Source organism: Tachyglossus aculeatus, chromosome 11 (genome assembly GCF_015852505.1).
Source record: "Tachyglossus aculeatus isolate mTacAcu1 chromosome 11, mTacAcu1.pri, whole genome shotgun sequence".
Classification (NCBI taxonomy): Eukaryota; Metazoa; Chordata; class Mammalia; order Monotremata; family Tachyglossidae; genus Tachyglossus; species Tachyglossus aculeatus.
Genome location: NC_052076.1, coordinates 3,280,690 through 3,303,225, shown reverse-complemented (window position 1 = coordinate 3,303,225; position 22,536 = coordinate 3,280,690). Strand labels below are relative to the sequence as shown.

The 22,536-nt window shown below is 52.4% G+C and overlaps 1 protein-coding gene across 1 annotated transcript in view; it reads left to right on the top strand.

Moving 5' to 3' along the window:
- PKNOX2 (PBX/knotted 1 homeobox 2) overlaps window positions 1-22,536 on the top strand; it is a 180,904-nt gene that overhangs the window by 143,798 nt on the left and 14,570 nt on the right. Inside the window, exons 5-6 of the mRNA XM_038753795.1 lie at window positions 327-498; window positions 8,374-8,562. Of these exons, the coding sequence (XP_038609723.1) occupies window positions 327-498; window positions 8,374-8,562 (361 nt within the window). The remainder of the gene's footprint in view (window positions 1-326; window positions 499-8,373; window positions 8,563-22,536) is intronic.

Genomic DNA, 22,536 nt, shown 5'->3' with positions numbered 1-22,536 from the left:
CATCCCCCGACCCCGGCCCGCCAGCCCCACCCAGGGAACCACGACTTGAATTGGGCCTGCTGTGGGGAGAGGGGGCGTGAAGCTGGGGAGCCCAGACTGGCCCTCCAATTTCCTCTCTTGCCACCCGCTGGCAGGGCCCCGGGACAAAGTCCAGAGGCTTCGTCGCCATCCTTCGGCCCGCTAGTCGGACTTCTTGGGGTCCCTGGCTGGGACACAGGCACACGCGCTCTCCAGCGGATGGGGGAGAGCCCGAGGAGGGCACAACCGGCCCGGGGAGCCCCCCGGCGCCGGGCCCCCTGACGCGGGCGCGTCTGCCGCCCTTGCAGGCACCCGCTCTTCCCGCTCCTCACGCTGCTGTTTGAGAAGTGCGAGCAGGCCACCCAGGGCTCCGAGTGCATCACCTCCGCCAGCTTCGACGTCGACATCGAGAATTTTGTCCGGCAGCAGGAGCAGGAGCACAAGCCCTTCTTCAGCGATGACCCAGAACTGGACAACCTGGTAAAGCCCGGCCTCACCCCGCTGGCCAACCTCCTCCCTGCTCGTCCGGCCCTGGCCCTAATTACCCTTCAACCCTGCCTCTTCCTCTAGTCCTCCCCAGCCTTACTGCCTCCCTCCAACTCACTCCCCACTCTTCTCACCCTCGTCACCCTCCCCTTCCCCTGCAGTCCACTGAACCCCCCCAGAGAGCAGACCACAGAGGCGAGGGTGGGGAGGAAGAGTGGGCGGGCAGCCGGGAAGGAAGGAGCTCAGACAGTCCGGGGGAGGCCGATGACGCTTTCTGAGCTAGCCAACGAGCCGGTGACATTTGTTGAGCACCCACTGAGGGCGAAGCACGGAACTAAGCACTTGGGAGAGCGCAGCAGCATCAAGACCCCCGTTCCCTGCCTTCAAGGAGCTTTCACTCTAATGGGGGAGACCTGCAGGTACAGGTTGTTTACAAACGATTGGAAGGGGAGAAAGAAACAGGTAGTCCACTATGTTGGGATGAAATAATAATAATGATAATAATGGTATTTGTGAAGCGTTTACTATATGCCAGGCACTGTACTACTACTACTAATAATAATAATAATGATGGCATTTGTTAAGCGCTTACTATGTGCAAAGCACTGTTCTAAGCTCTGGGGAGGTTACAAGATGATCAGGGTGTCCCACGGAGGGCTCACAGTCTTAATCCCCATTTTACAGATGAGGTCACTGAGGCACAGAGAAGTTAAGTGACTTGCCCAAAGTCACACAGCTGACAATTAGCGGAGCTGGGATATGAACCCATGACCTCTGACTCCAAAGCCCGGGCTCTTTCCACTGAGCAACGCTGCTTCTCTCTGCGCTGGGGTGGATACAGGCAAATGGGGTTGGACAGTTCCTGTCTCCGAGGGGCTCACAGTCTCAATCCCCACTTTCCAGATGAGGAAACTGAGGCCCAGAAAAGCGAAGCGACTTGCCCAAGGTCACACAGCAGACAAGTGGCAGAGCCGGTATTAGAACCCATGACCTTCTGACTCTCTGGACCCTGCTCTATCCAGCATACGATGCTGCTAACTGACCATACCAATGAAAAGCAAAATAAGAATAAACATAGGTGTCTAAGTGTTGAAGCTAGGAATAAAAACATATAAGTGATATGATCGATCAGTGGTGTTTATTGAGCACTTTTGTGTGCAAAGCACTGTACTAAGTGCTTGGGAGAGCACAGTGTAACAGAGTGGTTGACATGTTCCCCTCCCACAAGGAGCTTTGAGTCTAGAGAAGCAGCGTGGCCTTGGGTAAAGAGTCTGGGTCTGGGAATCATTTTATTCAATCATATTTATTGAGCGCTTACTGTGTGCAGAGCACTGTACTAAGTGCTTGGGAAGTACAAGTCACTTCTCTTGTAATAAAGCCAGGTTTACCCCTTAGCAGGGAGAAGATAAATTATACAGACTATACAAATGTAATGTTCTTTCCTCTCCTTCTCTTCCACGGGATCTAAAAATATACATTTCCCTCCCCCCTCAAAAAAATTACAGGACCTGGGTTGTAATAGAGGCTCTGCCACTTTGCCGCGTGACCTCAGACAAGTCACTTAACTCCTCTGTGCCTCAGTTCTCTCATCTGCAAAATGGGGGTTCTTGCTCTGTTCTTCCTACTTAGACTGTGAGCCCTTTGTGGGACCTGATTATCTTGTAATCAGGGTTTAATACAGCGCTTGGCACATAGTAAGCCCTTAACAAACACCACAATTAGTATTATTGGATTTGAGTGATTTGATTTGGATTTTTTTTGGATTTGGATTTCTTTTAGACTGTGAGCCCACTGTTGGGTAGGGACTGTCTCTATGTGTTGCCAATTTGTACTTCCCAAGCACTTAGTACAGCGCTCTGCACATAGTAAATGCTCAATAAATACGATTGATGATGATGATGATGAGTGTCTGCAGTATGGCCTAGAGGCAGGGGAAGGGAGAGAATGACTTTAATGGTCCATTTAAGTTCCCTCCAGCCCAAGGATTCGGTGACTCTTTCTTTTCCCCTCTGAGAGGCCATCTGTGCTAGGGAGTGGAGAAGGTGGGCTGGCTAACCCCAGTTGGGCCATGGGGCTGACCACTTTTTGTCCCAGGGTACAGGAGGGAGGTGTGTGGGGTGGCAGGCGGGGTGGCTCCTTGGACAATTGAGGAGCACCAGCCCCCCTCAGGCTGGCATCCGGCCTCAGGGTCCCTGACTTTCTGGGCAATCAATCAATCAATCGTATTTATTGAGCGCTTACTGTGTGCAGAGCACTGTATTAAACGCTTGGGAAGCACAAGTTGGCAACACATAGAGACGGTCCCTACCCAACAGTGGGCTAGTGCAGAGAGCCCAGGCCCTCCGCCCCCTCCCCTGGCTCAGATCCCGCGACCCCTCAGCACCAGACCCGCGTCCATCCAGCTGTCCAGGCCACTTTGTAGGACCACAGTCTTTTAGACTGTGAGCCCACTGTCTTTTAGACCGTGAGCCCACTGTTGGGTAGGGACTGTCTCTATATGTTGCCAATTTGTACTTCCCAAGTGCTTAGTACAGTGCTCTGCACATAGTAAGCGCTCAATAAATACGTTTGATGATGACCACTGGAAGGGGCTGGGTGCTGGACGCCCACCCTCACATACAAGGACAGACCATCCAGCACCCTAGTTTTTGTGCTAGTGACCTGTGGGTCTGTTTAAACGCCGTGCCCCCCACCCCCTTTAACATTCCCGTGCTGTGAGCCCACTGTTGGGTAGGGACTGTCTCTATATGTTGCCAACTTGTACTTCCCAAGCACTTAGTACTGTGCTCTGCACACAGTAAGCGCTCAATAAATATGATTGATTGATTGATTGATTGAATAATTATTACAGTATTTACTAAGTGCTTACCATATTCACTCATTCATTTGATCATATTTATTGAGTGCTCACAGTGTGCAGGGCACGGTAATAATAATAATAATAATGATTGTATTTATGAAGTGCTTACTATGTGCAAAGCACTGTTCTAAGCGCTGGGGAGGTTACAAGGTGATCAGGTTGTCCCAGGGGGGCTCACATTCTTCATCCCCATTTTACAGATGAGGTCACTGAGGCCCAGAGAAGTGAAGTGACTTGCCCAAAGTCACACAGCTGACAATTGGCAGAGCTGGGATTTGAACCCATGACCTCTGACTCCAAAGCCCGGGCTCTTTCCACTGAGCCACGCTGCTTCTCTAAGCTAAGGTACTAAGCTCTTGGGAGGCCAAGCACTGTGCTAAGCACTGAGGTCAGATCAGGCACCGTCCCTGTCCCACGTGAGGCTCACAGTCCAAGAAGGAGGGAGAGCAGGGATCTTATTTTACAGGTGAAGACAGTGAGGCCCAGAGAGGTTAAGCAGCACAGGACTGGGAGTCAGGAGGTCATGGGTTCTAATTCCGGCTCCGCCACTTGTCTGCTGTGTGACCTCGGTTGAGTCATTTAACTTCTCTGTGCCTTCGAACAGTGCTTGGCACATAGTAAGCGCTTAAGAAATACCATCATCGTCATCATCTGTAAAATGGGGATTGAGATTGTGAGTCCCACGTGGGACAGGGAGTGTGTTCCAAACCGATTTGCTTGTATCCACCCCACCCCAGCGCTTAGTACAGTGCCTGGCACATAGTAAGTGCTTAAGAAATACCACCATCGTCATCATCTGTAAAATGGGGATTGAGATTGTCAGTCCCACGTGGGACAGGGAGTGTGTCCAACCCGATTTGCTTGTATCCACCCCACCCCAGCGCTTAGTACAGTGCCTGGCACATAGTAAGCGCTTAAGAAATACCATCATCCTCATCGTCTGTAAAATGGGGATTGAGATTGTGAGTCCCACGTGGGACAGGGAGTGTGTCCAACCCGATTTGCTTGTATCCACCCCACCCCAGCACTTAGTACAGTGCCTGGCACATAGTAAGCCCTTAACAAATACCATCATCGTCATCATCTGTAAAATGGGGATTGAGATTGTGAGTCCCACGTGGGACAGGGAGTGTGTCCAACCCGATTTGCTTGTATCTACCCCAACGCAGCGCTTAGTACAGTGCCTGGCACATAGTAAGTGCTTAACAAACACCACAATTATTTTTATTATTATTATGCGCTTGGGGATATCCATTAGGAGTAAGAAAAGTGGTCCCTGCCCTTGAGGAGCTTAGGGTCTGGTGAGTGATTAGATCTGACTGGAAAGAAGTTTATTGCTTGAGCTCCTCTCCTGCCCGTGGATGAGGCGCAGGTATTCCAGAAGGGCCCGTGTGTTCTCGGATCAGCGTGGTGTTTGGAGAGGAGGGGGTTCTTTGGAAGCTGGACGCCGCCCCTGCAGCCGGCCCCAGGGGTAGGAGGAGGGCAGAGCTGGGAACCATCATCAGAGCGGGAATGATGGAATCGGCACCGGCGAGATGCCCATAATTAGAAATTAGAAAAAGGTCAGATCGTGTCGTTATCAGCCCAATCAGCTGCGTAACGCCACAGTCAGTTAATTTGGCATCTGTGTTTTTTACCACCCTGCACACGTAGCCCGGCGGACTGTAACTCTTTATCCGGACAGATATACGGCACAGCTGAGCAGGGACATAAAATGAGAGACCCCCAAGTAAATGATCTGAGCTAATTGAGAGATTTATTTTTGCTGTATCTGTGGCGGGTCGCCTTGCCTTTGCCCTTGAATGCTGACTTTGAGAACCAGGGGAGTCGGGGGGCCACCCAGGGCCAGAAAACTTTATCCTCCCTCTCCCTCCACCGATCCCAGTCCACCAGGCAGAGATGCCCACACCTTGGCACTATCATCGCTGGTTTGAACGCGCCTTCGGCTCCGGCCTTGATGCCCGGCTCCATGGGGCCTCCCGAGCTGCTCCCGGGAGTGAAGGCTTCTCGGAAGCTGGAAGAGGGACCACTGATGGCACTCAAATATGCCCAGTCGCCCCCCCCCCCCCCCCCCCCCCCAGCCTCCCAGTCCCAAGGGGAACAAGGAACAGGGAAAGGGAACAGGGACAGGGAACGGACCAGCAGAAAATCAGACCAACAGCCACTTTCGGGGAGCAGAGAGAAAGGGAGCCAGCCTTGTCTGGCACCTCTTCCCACGTCTCTACCAGGGACCAGAGGCTGCATCCTCTTGGAGACTTAGCAACAAATCTTTTCTGACTCCTCCCCACAATTATCCCTCCTCTCCCGCCTCCTCCTCCTCACCCTTCTCCACCTGCTCCTTCTCCTCTCCCAGTGCCCAAGATGGGTTTGCTCTTTCCACTTCCCAGTGGGCCACCTCCCCACACCCCCCAGCTGACCTTCCCCGGGCCTAAGAGGAATCCCCAGGAGGTGGTGAGGGGAGGCCAGGAGGCCCCAGCCCCTCCTCAGCCCCAGCTGCTGACAGACACTTGGTAAAGTTTGTAAAATTTGCAAGTTGAAAAACCCCTTTGAAAGGTACAGACTTTTTGTTTCCAACAGCCTGATTTACGGGCCCCCAGCGCAGGGCCCCGGCTTTATATATTATGCAAGAGCTCAGGCCAGAGCCGTAAAATGTACGGTCTGGGTTTCATGCATGGAATTTTTTTATGTGTAAATTTTTTAACATTTATGGGGCACGTTTTAATGAGACCCCAGTGGGCTGGGGGCTGGATCCCAGCCGCCAAGGCCCAGAGTTGGGTTTCAGAATGAGGAGGGGGAAGAGGACTGTGGACTCCAGGCCCCCAGGGACCCGCAAGGGATGAGGCAAGGCCTCTGGGATCCCCGGCCCAGTCACCCTGGGGGTCTGCCCAGACCTTTAGCCCTCTTAGTGTAGGGGCTGCCCTTCCTGCCCAGGCAGCCGGCTGCAACCGGGCGAAGGGCACACCAGCAGAACCTCCTGGGGGAAGCAGGGGCCACAGTCCCGGTTCCATAAATAGGCCAGATTCATTTACATTTGATCTGCACGCGATTCATTAAAGCCCAAGGGCATGGAAATCCCCTCCTTTCTTGGATCGGAAGCCCTGAGGCTTTGCTGAGCCCAGCCAGGTCCGCACTAGCCCGGGTCTGGTCTTTGGCCATCTGAGTTTGGGGCTGGAGCTGTGATGCCATTCTGACCCTAGCAAGGCAAGGGTGCAGGTTGGGGAGAAGCTGGAGGGAGGTGGAGCCAAAAGGAGGGCTAAACTGAGGGCCACTGGACAGAGGTCACCCACCCCCACCTCTAATTTGCTTAAGAATCCTCTCAGGGGGAGGGGGAGAGTGTTCATACAAGGCCAAATAATAATAATAATTCTGGCATTCGTTAAGCGCTTACTGTGCACTTTACTGAGCCCTGGAGCGGATACAAGCAAATCGAGTTGGACACAGTCCCTGCCCCACATGGGGCTCACAGTCTTAATCCCCCTTTTACAGATGAGGAAACTGAGGCACAGAGAAGTGAAGTGACCACAGACAACTGGTGGAGCAGGGCTTAGAGCACACGACCTTCTGACTTCCAAACCCATGTTCTATCCCCAACATCATACTGCTTCCCAAATGTAACTTCAGGCTCTCCACCAGCACGGTACTGTTTGGCCCATCCTTCTGTCCTCTTCAGCCCACACCCCCCTGCCCTCCCTTCCCTCCCAGCGTCCTACTGTCCTCATCCGGAGGAAGAGCCAGGGAGAGCAGTGCAAGCTATGGTCACCCGCCTTTCCTGTCTCCTAAGTCAAGGAGCGCTTAGAACAGTGCTCAGCGCTTAGAACAGTGCTTGGCGCATAGTAATTGCTTAATAAATGCTTTTATAAATGCTATTATAGGAGCACTGGGGTTCCTTCTCGAGACCCTAGGTGGATGGTTCTGCTTCTCCCTCGGGTGACCTCAAAAGCCCCTAACACCCGGACATTCTTGGAGAAAGAAAATTGATCAATCAAGGGTATTTATTGAGCACCTCCTGTGCACAGAGCACTGCATTCAGCGCTTGGAAGAATACACCAGAGTTAATAGACATGATCCCTGTGGAAAAGAGAGACACTGTGATATTAATCAGACAGGAAGAAGCAATAATCTGTCAGATAGATGCCTAAATGCAGAGCTGCTCCTCTGCTGTCCCCTGAGTCGTCTGCGGTCGTTTATCCAGTATCAGCGAAGAGGAAAACTGAGGCATACAAATGAATGAATGAATGAATGAATGAATGAATGACTGTGAGCCCTACATGGGACAATCTGATCACCTTGTATCCTCCCCAGTGCTTAGAACAGTGCTCGGCACATAGGAAGTGCTTAACAAATGGTATCATTATTCTCTGCCTCAGTTACCTCATCTGCAAAATGGGGATTCAATATCTGTTCTCCCTCCGACTTGCTCTGTGAGCCCCATTGTTGGACCTGATTATCCCGCATCTACTCCAGTGCTTAGTACAGTGCTTGGCGTATGGTCAACGCTTAACAAATATCAAAATTGTTAGACTGGGAGGCCCGTGTGGGACAGGGAATGTGTCTGATCTGGTTATCTTGTATCTACCCCAGCACTTAGCGCAGTGCCTGGCACCAAGTGGAAACTCTTCCCCAACTGGCTTTGGTTTAGCGGACCCACCCCCCCAAGGAGCCTGGATCAAGCGAGCCGGTAGTCTGGGCTCTCTTTGGGGTCGGGGGCTCTAACTTCTGGACCATCCGTCCGTCCGTCCCCCATTGAGAAGCAGCGTGGCTCAGTGGAAAGAGCCCGGGCTTTGGAGTCAGAGGTCATGGGTTCGAATCCCAGCTCCACCACTTGTCAGCTGTGTGACTTTGGGAAAGTCACTTCACTTCTCTGGGCCTCAGTTCCCTCATCTGTAAAATGGGGATGAAGACTGTGAGCCCCCCGTGGGACAAACTGATCACCTTGTAACCTCCCCAGCGCTTAGAACAGTGCTTTGCACATAGTAAGCGCTTAATAAATGCTATTATTATTATTATAGATGGTGAAGGCCATCCAGGTCCTGAGGATCCACCTGCTGGAGCTGGAGAAGGTAAACGAGCTCTGTAAGGACTTTTGCAACCGTTACATCACCTGCCTCAAAACCAAGATGCACAGCGACAACCTGCTCAGGAATGACCTCGGCGGTCCCTACTCCCCCAACCAGCCCTCCATCAACCTGCACCCCCAGGTAACAGCCTGCGACACCCCCCATCTTTTCCCGAGTCCAGAATTGAGGTCTGGGTCGGTCAGCAGAGTCCAGGGTGCCATGGCAACCCTCCCCTAGAAGGCACTGGAGAAGGGATTTGGGAGAGAAGGGGAAGGGGATGGGGATGGGAGAGGGACGGCCCCCTTCCAGTTGTGCTCTCCCTGCCCTGCTTGGCCAGGGGATCCCAGGCCCTGGGCCAGAGGGACATAGAAAAGCAGCGTGGCTCAATGGGAAAGAGCCCGGGCTTTGGAGTCAGAGGTCATGGGTTCAAATCCCGGCTCTGCCTATTGTCAGCTGGGTGACTTTGGGCAAGTCACTTAACTTCTCTGGGCCTCACTTACCTCATCTGTAAAATGGGGATTAAGGCTGTGAGCCCCACATGAGACAACCTGATCACTTTGTAATCTCCCCAGCGCTTAGAACAGTGCTTGGCACATAGTAAGCGCTTAATAAATGCCATTATTATTATTATTATTATTATCCAGCCCACCTGGAGAGGGATACTCCCAACTGGCCTAGCGTAGAGAAGCAGCATGGCTCAGTGGAAAGAGCCCGGGCTTGAGAGTCAGAGGTCATGGGTTCAAATCCCAGCTCTTCCGCTTGTCAGCTGTGTGACTTTGGGCAAGTCACTTCACTTCTCTGGGCCTCAGTTACCTCATCTGGAAAATGGGGATTAAGATTGTGAGCCCTATATGGGACAACTCGATCACCTTGTATCCTCCCTAGCGCTTAGAACAGTGCTTTGCACATAGTAAGCGCTTAACAAATACCAAAATTATTATTATTATTATTATTGAGGCTTGAGTGGAAAGAGGAGGAGGGACTTCTTCCACTCCACCTGGGGATGGTTTTCCTGGCCTGAGAGGAGGAGAGGGAAGGAAGAGTCCAGAGGAGCCGAATGGGGACTGGGGGGATGAGGGAAGTTGTGAGTGATGCTGAAGGTGACCATGGCGATCTGAGGGCAGTCGAGGGCAGCCGGTGGATTTGAGGGAAACTGGTGGGGCTGAGGGCAGCTGGCCGAGCTGAAAGCATCTGGAATTAGGGATTCCGAGGGCAGCTAGGGGTTTGAAGGGATTTGGAGGTCAGCTAGGGTGGGATCTTCTGAGGGCAGCCGAGGGGTCTGAGGTCAGGTGGGGTGACAGGTTCTGAGGACCACTGGGGCATCTGAGGGCAACTAGGCAGGGGCATTTTGAGGCTTGCTGGGGACTCAGGCAGCTGGGGTGGGGGCATTCTGAGAGCGGTTGGGGGGTGTGGGGGGCCTGAGGATGGCCAAGGGGCTCTGAGGGCATTCATTTATTCATTCAATTGTATTTATTAAGTGCTTACCATGTGCAGAGCACTGTACTGAGCACTCAGGAAAGTACAATACAACAATAAAGAGTGAGTGACAATCCCTGCCCACAACGAGCTCACAGGCTAGAGGCGGGGAGACAGACATCAATAATAATAATAATAATAATGGCATTTGTTAAGCACTTACTATGTTCCAAGCGCTGTTCTAAGCACTGGGGAGGATACAAGGTGTTCAGGTTGTCCCACGGGGGGCTCACAGTCTTCATCCCCATTTTACAGGTGAGGGAACTGAGGCCCAGAGAAGTGAAGTGATTTGCCCAAAGTCACACAGCTGACAATTGGTGGAGCCGGGACCTGAACCCATGACCTCTGACTCCTAAGCCCGGGCTCTTTCCAGTGAGCCACTCCGCTTCTCGATCGATCATAAGGCAGCCAACAGGATTAGGATGTTCTGAGAGCAGCTGCTGGGAGGGCTCTAAGGGAAACTGGGGAAGGGGGAATTCAGGGATCGGCCTTGGGGGAACTGAGGGCAGCCAGGGTGCTCAGTGGAAAGAGCCCGGGCTTTGGAGTCAGAGGTCAGGGGTTCATATCCCGACTCTGCCAATTGCCAGCTGTGTGACTTTGGGCGAGTCACTTAACTTCTCTGGGCCTCAGTTACCTCATCTGGAAAATGGGGATTAAGACTGTGAGCCCCCCGTGGGACCACCTGATCACCTTGTAACCTCCCCAGCGCTTAGAACAGTACTTTGCACATAGTAAGCGCTTAATAAATGCCATTATTATTAAGGGGCGGAGGTTCTGAGAGTGGCCTGGGGGCTGAGAGCAAGCCGGAGTTTTGAGGCTCTGAGTGTTGGCCCTGCTGTCTTCCCGCCTGGAGAGTTGTATCAGCATCTTTGTTTTGGTCGGGTCGTTGGGGGCTGGGGGAGGGACAAGATGACTCCAGTGGGAGGGGAAAGGGGGTGGGGGGGAGAACTCCAGACCTGCGTTCCCATGGCAACCACATCATGAATGTTTGCCCATCACCAACAGGCCGGCTTGCCAGCCGTCCCCAACTCCTGCCCATTCCCAACTGGAAGCCTCGGGAAGGGGGGCAATGGGAAGAGCAGACTGGGCGACCGTGGGGGCGTCCGCGCTGGGGCCGGTACTTGGGGGGAGAAGAAGAAGTTTATTTCCGCTTTAGATCGCCCGAAATAAGCAAATCACTTTATCAGTGATCTGAGGAAGCCACCGGCTTCTGTTTGCTAATATTCTCTTGAAATAGACTCATTCCTTTAGAGCCGTATTGTACTTTCCCTTATGATCAAAATTAGCAAGAAACTTGCATAAAAGGGGACAATAATTGCTCAAGGAGCATCTCGTTTGTAATTTATTAGTTTCTATTATTGTGGGTCTCCATGGTAACGGCTCGCAGCCCGGGTGACGGGAGAGATGCGAGATAGGAGCCGGGGAGGCTACAGGCCCACCAAATGGAGATGCACAGTTTTATCAGTAATTTTCATGAAAATAATAAGTGAGGAGTTAATGAGATGGAAAGCCATCCTGTGGCTATTGTGAATTTTTTTTTAAGTGTTGATCTAATTAGAATGCATCGGTCAGGAAAAGTAATGAGGATTTAGTGCCTCACAAAGATGTGCGGATCATATCAGAAAATTAGCACCAGGCTTTGGAAATAATCAGGCCCATGGAGAATCCCTCCCCAGCTCTCCCAGCCCCCCCTCCTGGGCCTTTTCCCCTGCAGAATTCCCACGGCAGGGGGTGGAAGGCGGGAGTCCTCGGTCAGCTGCTGGCTGCAGCCTCCAGTAAACAAGACACCAGGCTGCCCCAGGGCAGGGAGCGGAGGAGGAGGAGGACCTGAGAAGTTGAGGGGCTGAGGGTAAGGGATGTGGCGGGGGGCAGAGCCCCAGAGACCCCACCCCCTTTGGCCTTGGGAGAGAGTGTTTGTCATCCAAGGCCTTTCCTTCTCCCAACTTGGGCCGAGAGTCCCAGTTCTCCCGCCCCTTGGCGCTGGCAGCTGTGAGGAATCAACTAGGTGTCTCTCAGGGAGATTGGGAACTGGACCCAGGATCTTCTTCTCCCCTCCTCCCTCTCCCGCCCTTCCCCCTCCATTTTGGAGGTCCCAGGGGCAGGGAGCTGGGATGTTTCACCTCTAGGCATTCAGCGCTGCCCCCCTCCCCACTCAGAGAGAAACGGCCCTTTCTGAGTCATACAGTTTTAGGGGTGTAGGGGGGGAGTTCTAGCTTCATCCCGTGGGCAGGTGCTCCCCCCTCCAAATCCTGGCCAGCCTGAGCCCATCCCACTGTCCCAGAGAAGGAGAGATGCGGGGTGAGGGGGAGGGAAAAGGGAGTGCCTGGATGGGAGGGAGGATAAATAGCAGGTGGAGGAGTGGGGAGGCAGATAGAGCAGGGCTGGGGGGTAAATCAGGCAGTTGGGGAAGAGGCAGGCAAGGTTGGAGTGGGCAGAGAGTCAGCGAGCAGGCCTTGGAAGAGGCGTGGGTAACCCTGCTCTTCTGCCTCTCCCCTATGCCCATTGGGAGTTATCAAGGCAGAGACACCCCGAGGGGCCGTGCGTGACATTGGACTGGAGAGGGTGGAGTTGGGGGGTGGGCCTCCAAGGGCCAAAGTCAAACTGAGCCATTTCCAGGAGTCCCGGGGGATAGCCAGAATGGTTTTGGGGGTGTTGGGAGCTTGGGGAGGGGCAGAGTGTTTAAAAATCAAAATCCCCAAGTGTGAAATTCATCCAGGTTCAGAGTTAATTCTCCCGGTCCAGAATAGAGCCCCACTCCCTGAAACCCAAAACCACAGGCTCCATAAGCCAGCTGTCCAACCGCCCGCCTGCCCAGGTCAAACTACTGCCTCATGGGTCTCCCCCAGCCCAGGCTCAGAGCAGGGCTGCAAACCGCAGGAGAAGATTCTGGTTGAAAATTGAGACCAAAACCACAGTCTCCTTCCCTCCACTCTCCCGTGATGCCCGGGTAGAGGAGCAAGAGTCATCTCGGGACCGAGTCTTGCCCGGGGAAGGGCTCCAGGACCATGCCATCCAGCCTCCAGCCTCTCCCAGCCCCGGGATTCCTCCGACAAGAGCAAACCGTGCCTCCGTGGTGCTGGCTGCCCTCCGTTCTGAGCCGGTGCCCAGGGGCCCCCTAGAGTGCCAGCCTTTCACCAGCTGGTGAGAAGCAGCTTGTGCCCTTTCAGACTCTGCAGACCCTGGGAACCCCCTTTCCTCTCCAGCTGGGAGTCCTGCAGCAAGCACCCCTCTCTAAGGCCCAGGCCCCCAACTCCCCACACACTTCAGGAGAGCCGGCTCCCTATCAGAGAAGCAGCGTGGCTCAGTGGAAAGAGCCCGGGCTTTGGAGTCAGAGGTCATGGGTTCAAATCCCGACTCCGCCAATTGTCAGCTGTGTGACTTTGGGCAAGTTACTTAACTTCTCTGGGCCTCGGTTACCTCATTTGTAAAATGTGGATTAAGACTGTGGGACAACCTGCTCACTTTGTAACCTCCCCAGCGCTTAGAACGGTGCTTTGCACACAGTAAGCGCTTAATAAATGCCATCATCATCATCAGTAGTGATAACACTATTTATTGGGTGCCCCGCTGGGCGAAATGCTCTGTACTAAGTGTTTGACTGGACCAAGCTCTCGACTAAGATTTGGTCTGCTGTCCAGCCTTTGGAAGCCCGCAGTGCCCAATTCCCACTCGCCTAACCAATCAATCAGTCATATTTATTGAGCGCAGAGCACTGTATTAAGTAGAACAGAGGTGGTGGGCACGTTCTCTTCCCGCAACAAGCTTATAGAGGGGGCGATGGACGTTAATATGAATAAATAAATAAATTATGGCTATGTACATGAGTGCTGTGGGGCTGAGGGAGGGATGAGTGTAGGGAGTAGATGCAAGAGGGAGTGGGAGAAGAGGAAATGAGGGCTTCATCAGGGAAGGCCTCTTGGAGGTGATGTATCTTCAATAAGGTAATCTGGGGAGGCTCCGTGTAGGGGGAGTCCTCAAGGGGCGGCTTGGGCCCGGTTGTTTCAGAGATGAGACGTCCCGACTGCCTGGAGAGGAGGTGGTGGGCAGGAGAGAGAGCACGGTACAGGCCGGGCCGGAGGGAGCATGGTTCTGAGGGGTCAGAGATGATAGCAGCATCGCTGAGAGCCCACCAAGATAATAATAATAATAATAATGGCATTTGTTAAGCACTTACTATGTACACTTCTAGACTGTGAGCCCACTGTTGGGTAGGGACTGTCGCTCTATGTTGCCAACTTGTACTTCCCAAGCGCTTAGTACAGTGCTCTGCACACAGTAAGTGCTCAATAAATACGACTGATTGATTGATTGCAAAGCACTGTTCTAAGCACTGGGAAGGATACAAGGTGATCAGGTTGTCCCACGGGGGGCTCACAGTCTTCATCCCCATTTTCCAGAGGAGGGAACTGAGGCCCAGAGAAGTGAAGTGACTTGCCCAAGGTCACACAGCCGACAGTTGGCGGGGCCGGGATTTGAACCCATGACCTCTGACTCCTAAGCCCTGGCTTCTTGAGAGGTTGATCAGGGGATAAGCCGGGGAAGGGGAGCGGGATTGGGGGCGGGTTTGGAGACAAGGGGGGTCTAGAGCTTGGGACAGAAAAGGTGGCAGGGCTTGGTTAAAGGGAAAGTAGAAAAGGTGGCTCAGGACAAGGGGGCAGGGGGCGGGAGGAGGGAATAGAAAGTGAGGAAGTCACTGCGATCCTTCCAATCCATCCGCCGGCCCTGCCAGGATCCAGGGTGGAAGAGGATCCACCCAGCTCACTCCCAGAGTTATCCAGTCTAGGGGCTGAGGCCGCTGAAGTCAGAGGGGGCAGTGGATGGGCAGGGCAGGCAGCTGACACTTTTTTTTATGGTATTTGTTAAGCGCTTACTATGTGCCAGGCACTGTACTAAGCACTGGGGTAATAATAATAATGATGACATTTATTAAGCGCTTACTATGTGCCAGGCACTGTACTAAGCACTGGGGTAATAATAATAATGATGGCATTTATTAAGTGCTTACTTTGTGCAAAGCACTGTTCTAAGCGCTGATGATAATGATGGTGTTTATTAAGCGCTTACTATATGCAAAGCACTGCTCTAAGCGCTGGGGAGGTTACACGGCGATCAGGTTGTCCCCCGGAGGGCTCACAGTCTTCATTCCCATTTTCCAGCTGAGGTCACTGAGGCCTAGAGAAGTGAAGTGGCTTGCCCAAAGTCACCCAGCTGACAACTGGCGGAGCCGGGATGTGAACCCGTGACCTCTGACTCCAAACCCCGGGCTCTTTCCACTGAGCCTGGGTTAGACAGTTTGGACCCGGTCCACGTCCCATGTGGGGCTCACATTTTGCGGATGAGGGAACTGAGGCACAGAGAAGTGAAGTGACTCGCCTCAAGTCGCTCAGCAGGCGTACGGCAGAGCGGGGATTAGAACCCAAGTCCTCTAACTCCCAGGCCTGGCCTCTTTCCACAAGGCCTCGCTGCTTTTTGTGACACTGAGGCTGAGAGAAGCAGCGTGGCTCAGTGGAAAGAGCCCGGGCTTTGGAGTCAGAGGTCACGGGTTCAAGTCCCGGCTCCGCCACCTGTCAGCTGTGTGACTTTGGGCAAGTCACTTCAATCAATCAATCAATCAATCAATCGTATTTATTGAGCGCTTACTATGTGCAGAGCACTGTACTAAGCGCTTGGGAAGTACAAATTGGCAACATATAGAGACAGTCCCTACCCAACAGTGGGCTCACAGTCCAAAAGGGGGAGACAGAGAACAAAACCAAACATACTAACAAAATAAAATAAGTAGAATAGATATGTACAAATAAAATAAATAAATAAATAAATAGAGTAAAAAATATGTACAAACATATATACATATATACAGGTGCTGTGGGGAAGGGAAGGAGGTGGGATGGAGGGGGGATGAGGGGGAGAGGAAGGAAGGGGCTCAGTCTGGGAAGGCCTCCTGGAGGAGGTGAGATCTCAGCAGAGCCTGAGCTCTCAGGCTTCACTTCTCTGGGCCTCAGTTCCCTCATCTTTAAAATGGGGATTAAGACTGTGAGTCCCCTATGGGACAACCTGATCACCTTATAACCTCCCCAGTGCTTAGAACAGTGCTTTGCACATAGTAAGCGCTTAATAAATGCCAACATTATTATTATTATTATTATTATCCTCTGCTGGCCTTCTACCTCCCCTGAGCCCAAAGTCCGGGTCCACCCCCACCAGGCCCTCTAGGCCGGCATTCTTCTGACCACTCCGTGCCTCCACTGGCCACTGGTCTGCAGGTGCGCTCCCGCAGAGGCCAGCCGCCCTGACCTCTCTTTCCGCCCCATAGCCCTGAGCCACACTTTTTTGTCCACCTTCCCTCTCCTTGGGGACTGGAAGGACAGAGAGGTGAGAGTCCCCCTCTCCCACAGCTCGCCGTGGTCCCCCCAGGCTCGGGTGGCCAGTGGGCTGAAGGGGTGAGGGGGACAATAATGATGGCATTTATTAAGCACTTACTATGTGCAAAGCACTGTTCATTCATTCATTCAGTCTGTCGTATTTATTGAGCACTCACTGTGTGCAGAGCACTGTACTAAGCGCTTGGGAAGTACACGTTGGCAACATATTAATTCATTCAATCGTATTTATTCATTCATTCAATCGTATTTACTGAGCGCTTACTGTGTGCAGAGCACTGTACTAAGCGCTTGGGAAGTACAAGTTGGCAACATATTCATTCATTCAATCGTATTTATTCATTCATTCATTCATTCAATCGTATTTATTGAGCGCTTACTGTGTGCAGAGCACTGTACTAAGCGCTTGGGAAGTACAAGTTGGCAACATATTCATTTATTCAATCGTATTTATTCATTCATTCATTCATTCATTCAATCGTATTTCTTGAGCGCTTACTGTGTGCAGAGCGCTTGGGAAGTACAAGTTGGCAACATATTCATTCATTCAATCGTATTTATTCATTCATTCAATCGTATTTATTGAGCGCTTACTGTGTGCAGAGCGCTTGGGAAGTACAAGTGGGCAACATATTCATTCATTCAATCGTATTTATTCATTCATTCATTCATTCAATCGTATTTATTGAGCACTTACTGTGTGCAGAGCACGGTATGAAGCGCTTGGGAAGTACAAGTTGGCAACATATTCATTCATTCAATCGTATTTATTCATTCATTCATTCAATCGTATTTATTGAGCACTTACTGTGTGCAGAGCACTGTACTAAGTGCTTGGGAAGTACAAGTTGGCAACATATTCATTCATTCAATCGTATTTATTTATTCATTCATTCAATCGTATTTATTGAGCGCTTACTGTGTGCAGAGCACTGTACTAAGTGCTTGAGAAGTACACGTTGGCAACATATTCATTCATTCAATTGTATTCATTCATTCAATCATATTCATTCATTCATTCATTCAATCGTATTTATTCATTCATTCATTCAACCATATTTATTCATGCATTCATTCATTCAACCGTATTTATTGAGCACTTACTGTGTACAGAGAACTGTACTAAGCGCTTGGGAAGTACAAATTGGCAACATATAGAGACGGTCCCTACCCAACAGCATGCTCGCAGTCTAGAAGGGGGACTGTGAGCCCACTGTTGGGTAGGGACTGTCTCTATATGTTGCCAACTTGTACTTCCCAAGCGCTTAGTCCAGTGCTCTGCACACAGTAAGTGCTCAATAAATACGATTGATTGATTGATTGACTGTTCTGTTCGGCACTGTTCTAAGCCCCGGGGATTCAGTAAGGGAAGGGGAGATGCCAACCAATTGAATCCGGGGGGGCGGGCAGAGACCAGGCAGGTCGAGTCAGATGGCTCTCCTGGAAGGTAGGGAGGCCGCGTGGTCGGGGGCAGCCTGAGCCAGCCTCCCATCTGACCCAGGCCCCCAGCTCTTGTTCCCTCTCCCCCCTCCCCGCCGACCCCAACCCGAGCGCCCGCGTGAAGCCCGGAGGAGGTGAAACCCGAGCGGAGCGGGAGCGGCGTTCCTTAGGAAGAGCAGCTGCGGCTTATCCCCGGGCTCCCCCCCATCTTGGCATGGGAGGGGCAGAGCAGAGAGATTGGTTTCCTGGCACTCGGGGCTGGGGGCGTCTGGGGACACGGCCTGAGGCCCCCCGCGGAGGCAGCAGGCCCCAGAGTTGGGTCCCAACAACACACAAACACACACACTCACACACATTCCCCCCTCTTCCCCTGACCCCCCCATCCCCAGGCCATAGGGGGCTGCTACCCGTAGCCCAGCCTGGATCCCAGCAGCTGGGAGCAGCCGCTGGTTCTGGGAGGGGCGAGGGTTTTGGGGGGGGTGGAAGAGGAGGGAGAGGGATGGGGGAGGAGAGAGAGGGCTGGGGGTTTGAGGGGTGGAGGGAGAAGGCTGCCGGCTGGATCTTCAGAGACATCTTGTGGTCGAAGCCTAAGGCAGTGAGTGGTGAGGGCCAGGGTAGCCCCCTTCCACGGCTATTCAGAAATCCCAGAAATTCTCCAGGCCATCCAGTCCAATTCCCTCTATCCCGGGCCAGACTCTACAGCCCAAACCATCCCAGGCAGAGGACTCCCCGTGCCTTTAAAGATCCTGAGATAAACCGCTCCCCTAAGTTCCAGGCACTTTTCCGGAGTCCAACCAGTCTCCCTGAAAGTTCTCTGCTGTGTCTAACCTAAATCTCCCTTGCCGTAGCTTCAGATCATTCCTGCTTGCTCCGGTGTCAGTGGGTGACAGCGGCCAGCTGGAAGGGTTTCCGTGTTTCGGCCCCTCAGGGCCTTGAAGCCTGTTGCTGCGTGGCTCAGTGGAAAAGCACTTAGAACAGTGCTTTGCACATAGTAAGGGCTTAACAAATGCCAAAAAAAAAAAGAGCCCGGGCTTTGGAGTCGGAGGTCATGGGTTCAAATCCCGGCTCCGCCACTTGTCAGCTGTGTGAGTTTGGGCAAGTCACTTCACTTCTCTGGGCCTCAGTTCCCTCATGTGTAAAATGGGGATGAAGACTGTGAGCCCCACGTGGGGCAACCCGATCACGTTGTAACCTCCCCAGCGCTTAGAACAGTGCTTTGCACATAGTAAGTGCTTAATAAATGCCCTTATTATTATTATTATTATTATTATTGTATCTCCTTCAGCTACCTCTAGTCAACAGTTCCTCTGGGCTCCAAAAGGACTGAAATAGATTTGGGGGTGACAGGTCTAGAATGGGTTATTATTAGGGGGAGAGTCAGAGTCATGGGATGGTCTGTGTTGGGGCCGGGGGGAGAGTCAGGGGTGTTGGATAGTCCAAACTGGGTCACTGCGGGAGAGGCAGAGATGGAGATGGGAGAGTCAGAGATGTTGGATGGTGTGTGCTGGGTCACTGGAGGAGAGGCCGGGATGAAGAGGGGAGAGTGAGGGGAGTCGGATGATCCATGCTGGGTCACTGGGAGAGAATCAGGAATGGAGAGGGGAGAGTCTGACGACTTGACACCTGCCCACATGCTTTGTTTTGTTGTCTGTCTCCCCCTTCTAGACTGTGAGCCCGTTGTTGGGTACGGACCGTCTGTCTGTTGCCAACTTGTACTTCCCAAGCGCTTAGTACAGTGCTCTGCACACAGTAAGCGCTCAGTAAATGTGATTGAATGAGTGAATGAATGAGAGTCAGGGGTGTTGGATGGTCTGTGCCAGGGCGCTGAGGGGGAAGCAGGGCCTTCCAGCAGCGCTCCCAAACTCCAGGTAGCGGAACAGGAGGGAGAGATCTGTAGGCCCAAGGGATGAGGACGTGGAGAAAGGGACCTGAGTCCGAGCTCCAGTCCAGCCCCCAGCCTGCCATGTGGTCAGTGGAGACCGGCAATGACTGCAGATCGGGAGGGGGGAAGAGATCTCCCCTGGGGATGGGCTCTTTCACCTGTATATATGTTTGTACATATTTATTACTCTATTTATTTATTTATTTATTTATTTATTTATTTATTTATTTATTTATTTATTTTACCTGTACATATCTATTCTATTTTATTTTGTAGTATGTTTGGTTTTGTCTTACCCTTTTAGACTGTGAGCCCACTGTTGGGTAGGGACTGTCTCTATATGTTGCCAATTTGTACTTCCCAAACGCTTAGTACAGTGCTCTGCCCACAGTAAGTGCTCAATAAATACGATTGATGATGATGATGGGGAAATGAAGAGTGGGAAGAGGACTGACCTCAGTGTGGGAAGTAACATGGCTTAATGGAAAGAACCCAGGCCTGAGAATCAGAGGACCTGGGTTCTAATCCCAGCTCCACCACTTGTCTGCTGTGTGACCATGGGCAAGTCACCTCCCTTCGCTGTGCCTCGGTTCCCTCATCTGTGAAACAGGAATTAAGGCTGTGAGCCCCATGTGGGACACGGACTGTGTCTAACCTGATTAGTCTGTATCTACCTCCATGTTTAGCACGGTGTCCAGCACGTATTAAATGCTTAACAAGTACCACTGGAAAAAAAAACCCCAAAACTCAGTCTGCCCAGACCCCAGTCCCAGGATCTGACTTCCTGCTTCCTGCTTCCTGGACCCCCAGGCAAAGGAGACCCACCAGAGCCCAGGGGGACAGGTCAGGGAGAGCCGGAGGCTAGGGTTGGGGGTTCAGGAAGCCGAGGTGTTGCGGAAGGTGTGAAAGGAAGCAGCTTGAGAGGGGGCTGAGAGTGTAGCCTGGGGTGGGGGCGGCTACCAGCCTCCTGGCTTCAGGCAGTGAAGTTAAAAATGTTTAGAAGAGACAAGACAGGCTTCTCAGCTCATTATAGGTGCTAAGGAGGCTGGGAAAAGCTGTGCTATTTGTGTCTCAGCAGTAACAACCCGCCCGGCTGGGCCTGGACTAGACTAGACTTCTGGAAAGATCACCCCCAGAGCTCAGTTTCCCCCATTGCTCACTCACCTCCTGCCACCCACACACTCCGGATCCTTCCCTCTCACACCTGGGTGGGCAGTGGGGTGGGGGTCAGCTGTTGCTGTTCACCCCAGGACTCTATTTATTTATTTATTTATTTATTTATTTATTTATTTATTTATTTATTTATTTATTTTACTTGTACATATCTATTCGATTTATTTTATTTTGTTAGTATGTTTGGTTTTGTTCTCTGTCTCCCCCTTTTTGACTGTGAGCCCACTATTGGGTAGGGACTGTCTCTATATGTTGCCAACTTGTACTTCCCAAGCGCTTAGTAGAGTGCTCTGCACACAGTAAGCGCTCAATAAATACGATTGAGGAGGAGGAGGAGGAGAAGGAGCAGCGTGGCCTCATGGAAAGAACACGGGCTTGGGAGTCAGAGGACCTGGGTTCTAATCCCGGCTCTGCCCCTCGTCTGCTGTGTGACCTTGGGCAAGTCACTTCACTTCTCTGGGCCTCAGATTTCTCATCTATACAATGGGGATTACATCCTACGTCTTCCTACTTAGACTGGGAGCCACATATGGGGCAGGGACTATGTCCAACCTGATTATCTTGCATCTCAGTGCTTAGTATAGATCTTGGCACAGATTAAGTGTTTAACATGGATCTTGGGGGGGCGGGTGGAGAGGGGAGGGCCCCCCTGTGTTGCCTCTAACAGTCCTGGAGACTGTCCTGAATCCCAGCTGGTGGGGAGTGAGTCAGCCATAACCCACGGCCGGGCCTGGCAGAGGACTCTCAGGCCAGGCCCCTTCTGGAAGCAAAGCTGCTCCCCTCGCTTCTTATCCTCTATATGACGTGGAGCCAGATTGTTCCTCCCCTGGATCATCATCATCAATCGTATTTATTGAGTGCTTACTATGTGCAGAGCACTGTACGAAGTGCTTGGGAACTACAAATTGGCAACATATAGAGACAGTCCCTACCCAACAGTGGGCTCACACACCCCCACCCCCCGTTTTTTCCAAGACACTTAAGTGCTTACTTTGGTCCAAGCACTGTGGAAGATACAAGATAATCAGGTTGATGACAGTCCTTGACCCAAATAGGGCCCAGGCTGCCCCACCCCAGGGCCTGCCGGCCACTGCAGCCCATCTTGCCCCACCTGGGTTCAGCCCCCCCCCAGCTGTCTCACAGAGGACCTGAAAACCTGGGGATGAGGGGGTTGAGGGGCTGTCTGGGAGTGCCCCAGGGTAAATTCCTCCCCCTCCAGGGAAGGCTTGGGGAAATGGACGGGCAGTACCGGGGTCAGAGACAGGCTCTCACCCATTCTCCGTGGTGGGCTGAGAGGGCCAAAACCAAGCTCAACACACCCCTCTCCCGGAAGTCTTTTAGACTGTGAGCCCACTATTGGGTAGGGACTGTCTCTATATGTTGCCAACTTGTACTTCCCAAGCACTTAGTACAGTGCTCTGCACACGGTAAGCGCTCAATAAATACGATTGATGATGATGATGATGAAGGATGGCCCCCTGGTACCAGGGCAGGGGAATGAAGCCCCCGGGGACAAGGACAGGGTAAAATAAACACCCTCCGACCCCAAGATCAGCCCCCTTGGACCCACCCAGCAAGAGGGAGGGAGGGAGAGAGCGAGTGAGCACGCAGCCAGTGAGGAACCCAAGAATACTGGCCCCCAGCCCCTCCCCTGGGGTCGCCCCCTTCTCAGAACTGGGGCCCAGAGCGGGTGGCCCTTCAGGCAGGGGCCTGGATCCAAACAGGGCTTCCTATTTACAGGAGTTGCACAGCTGCCCCGAAGCC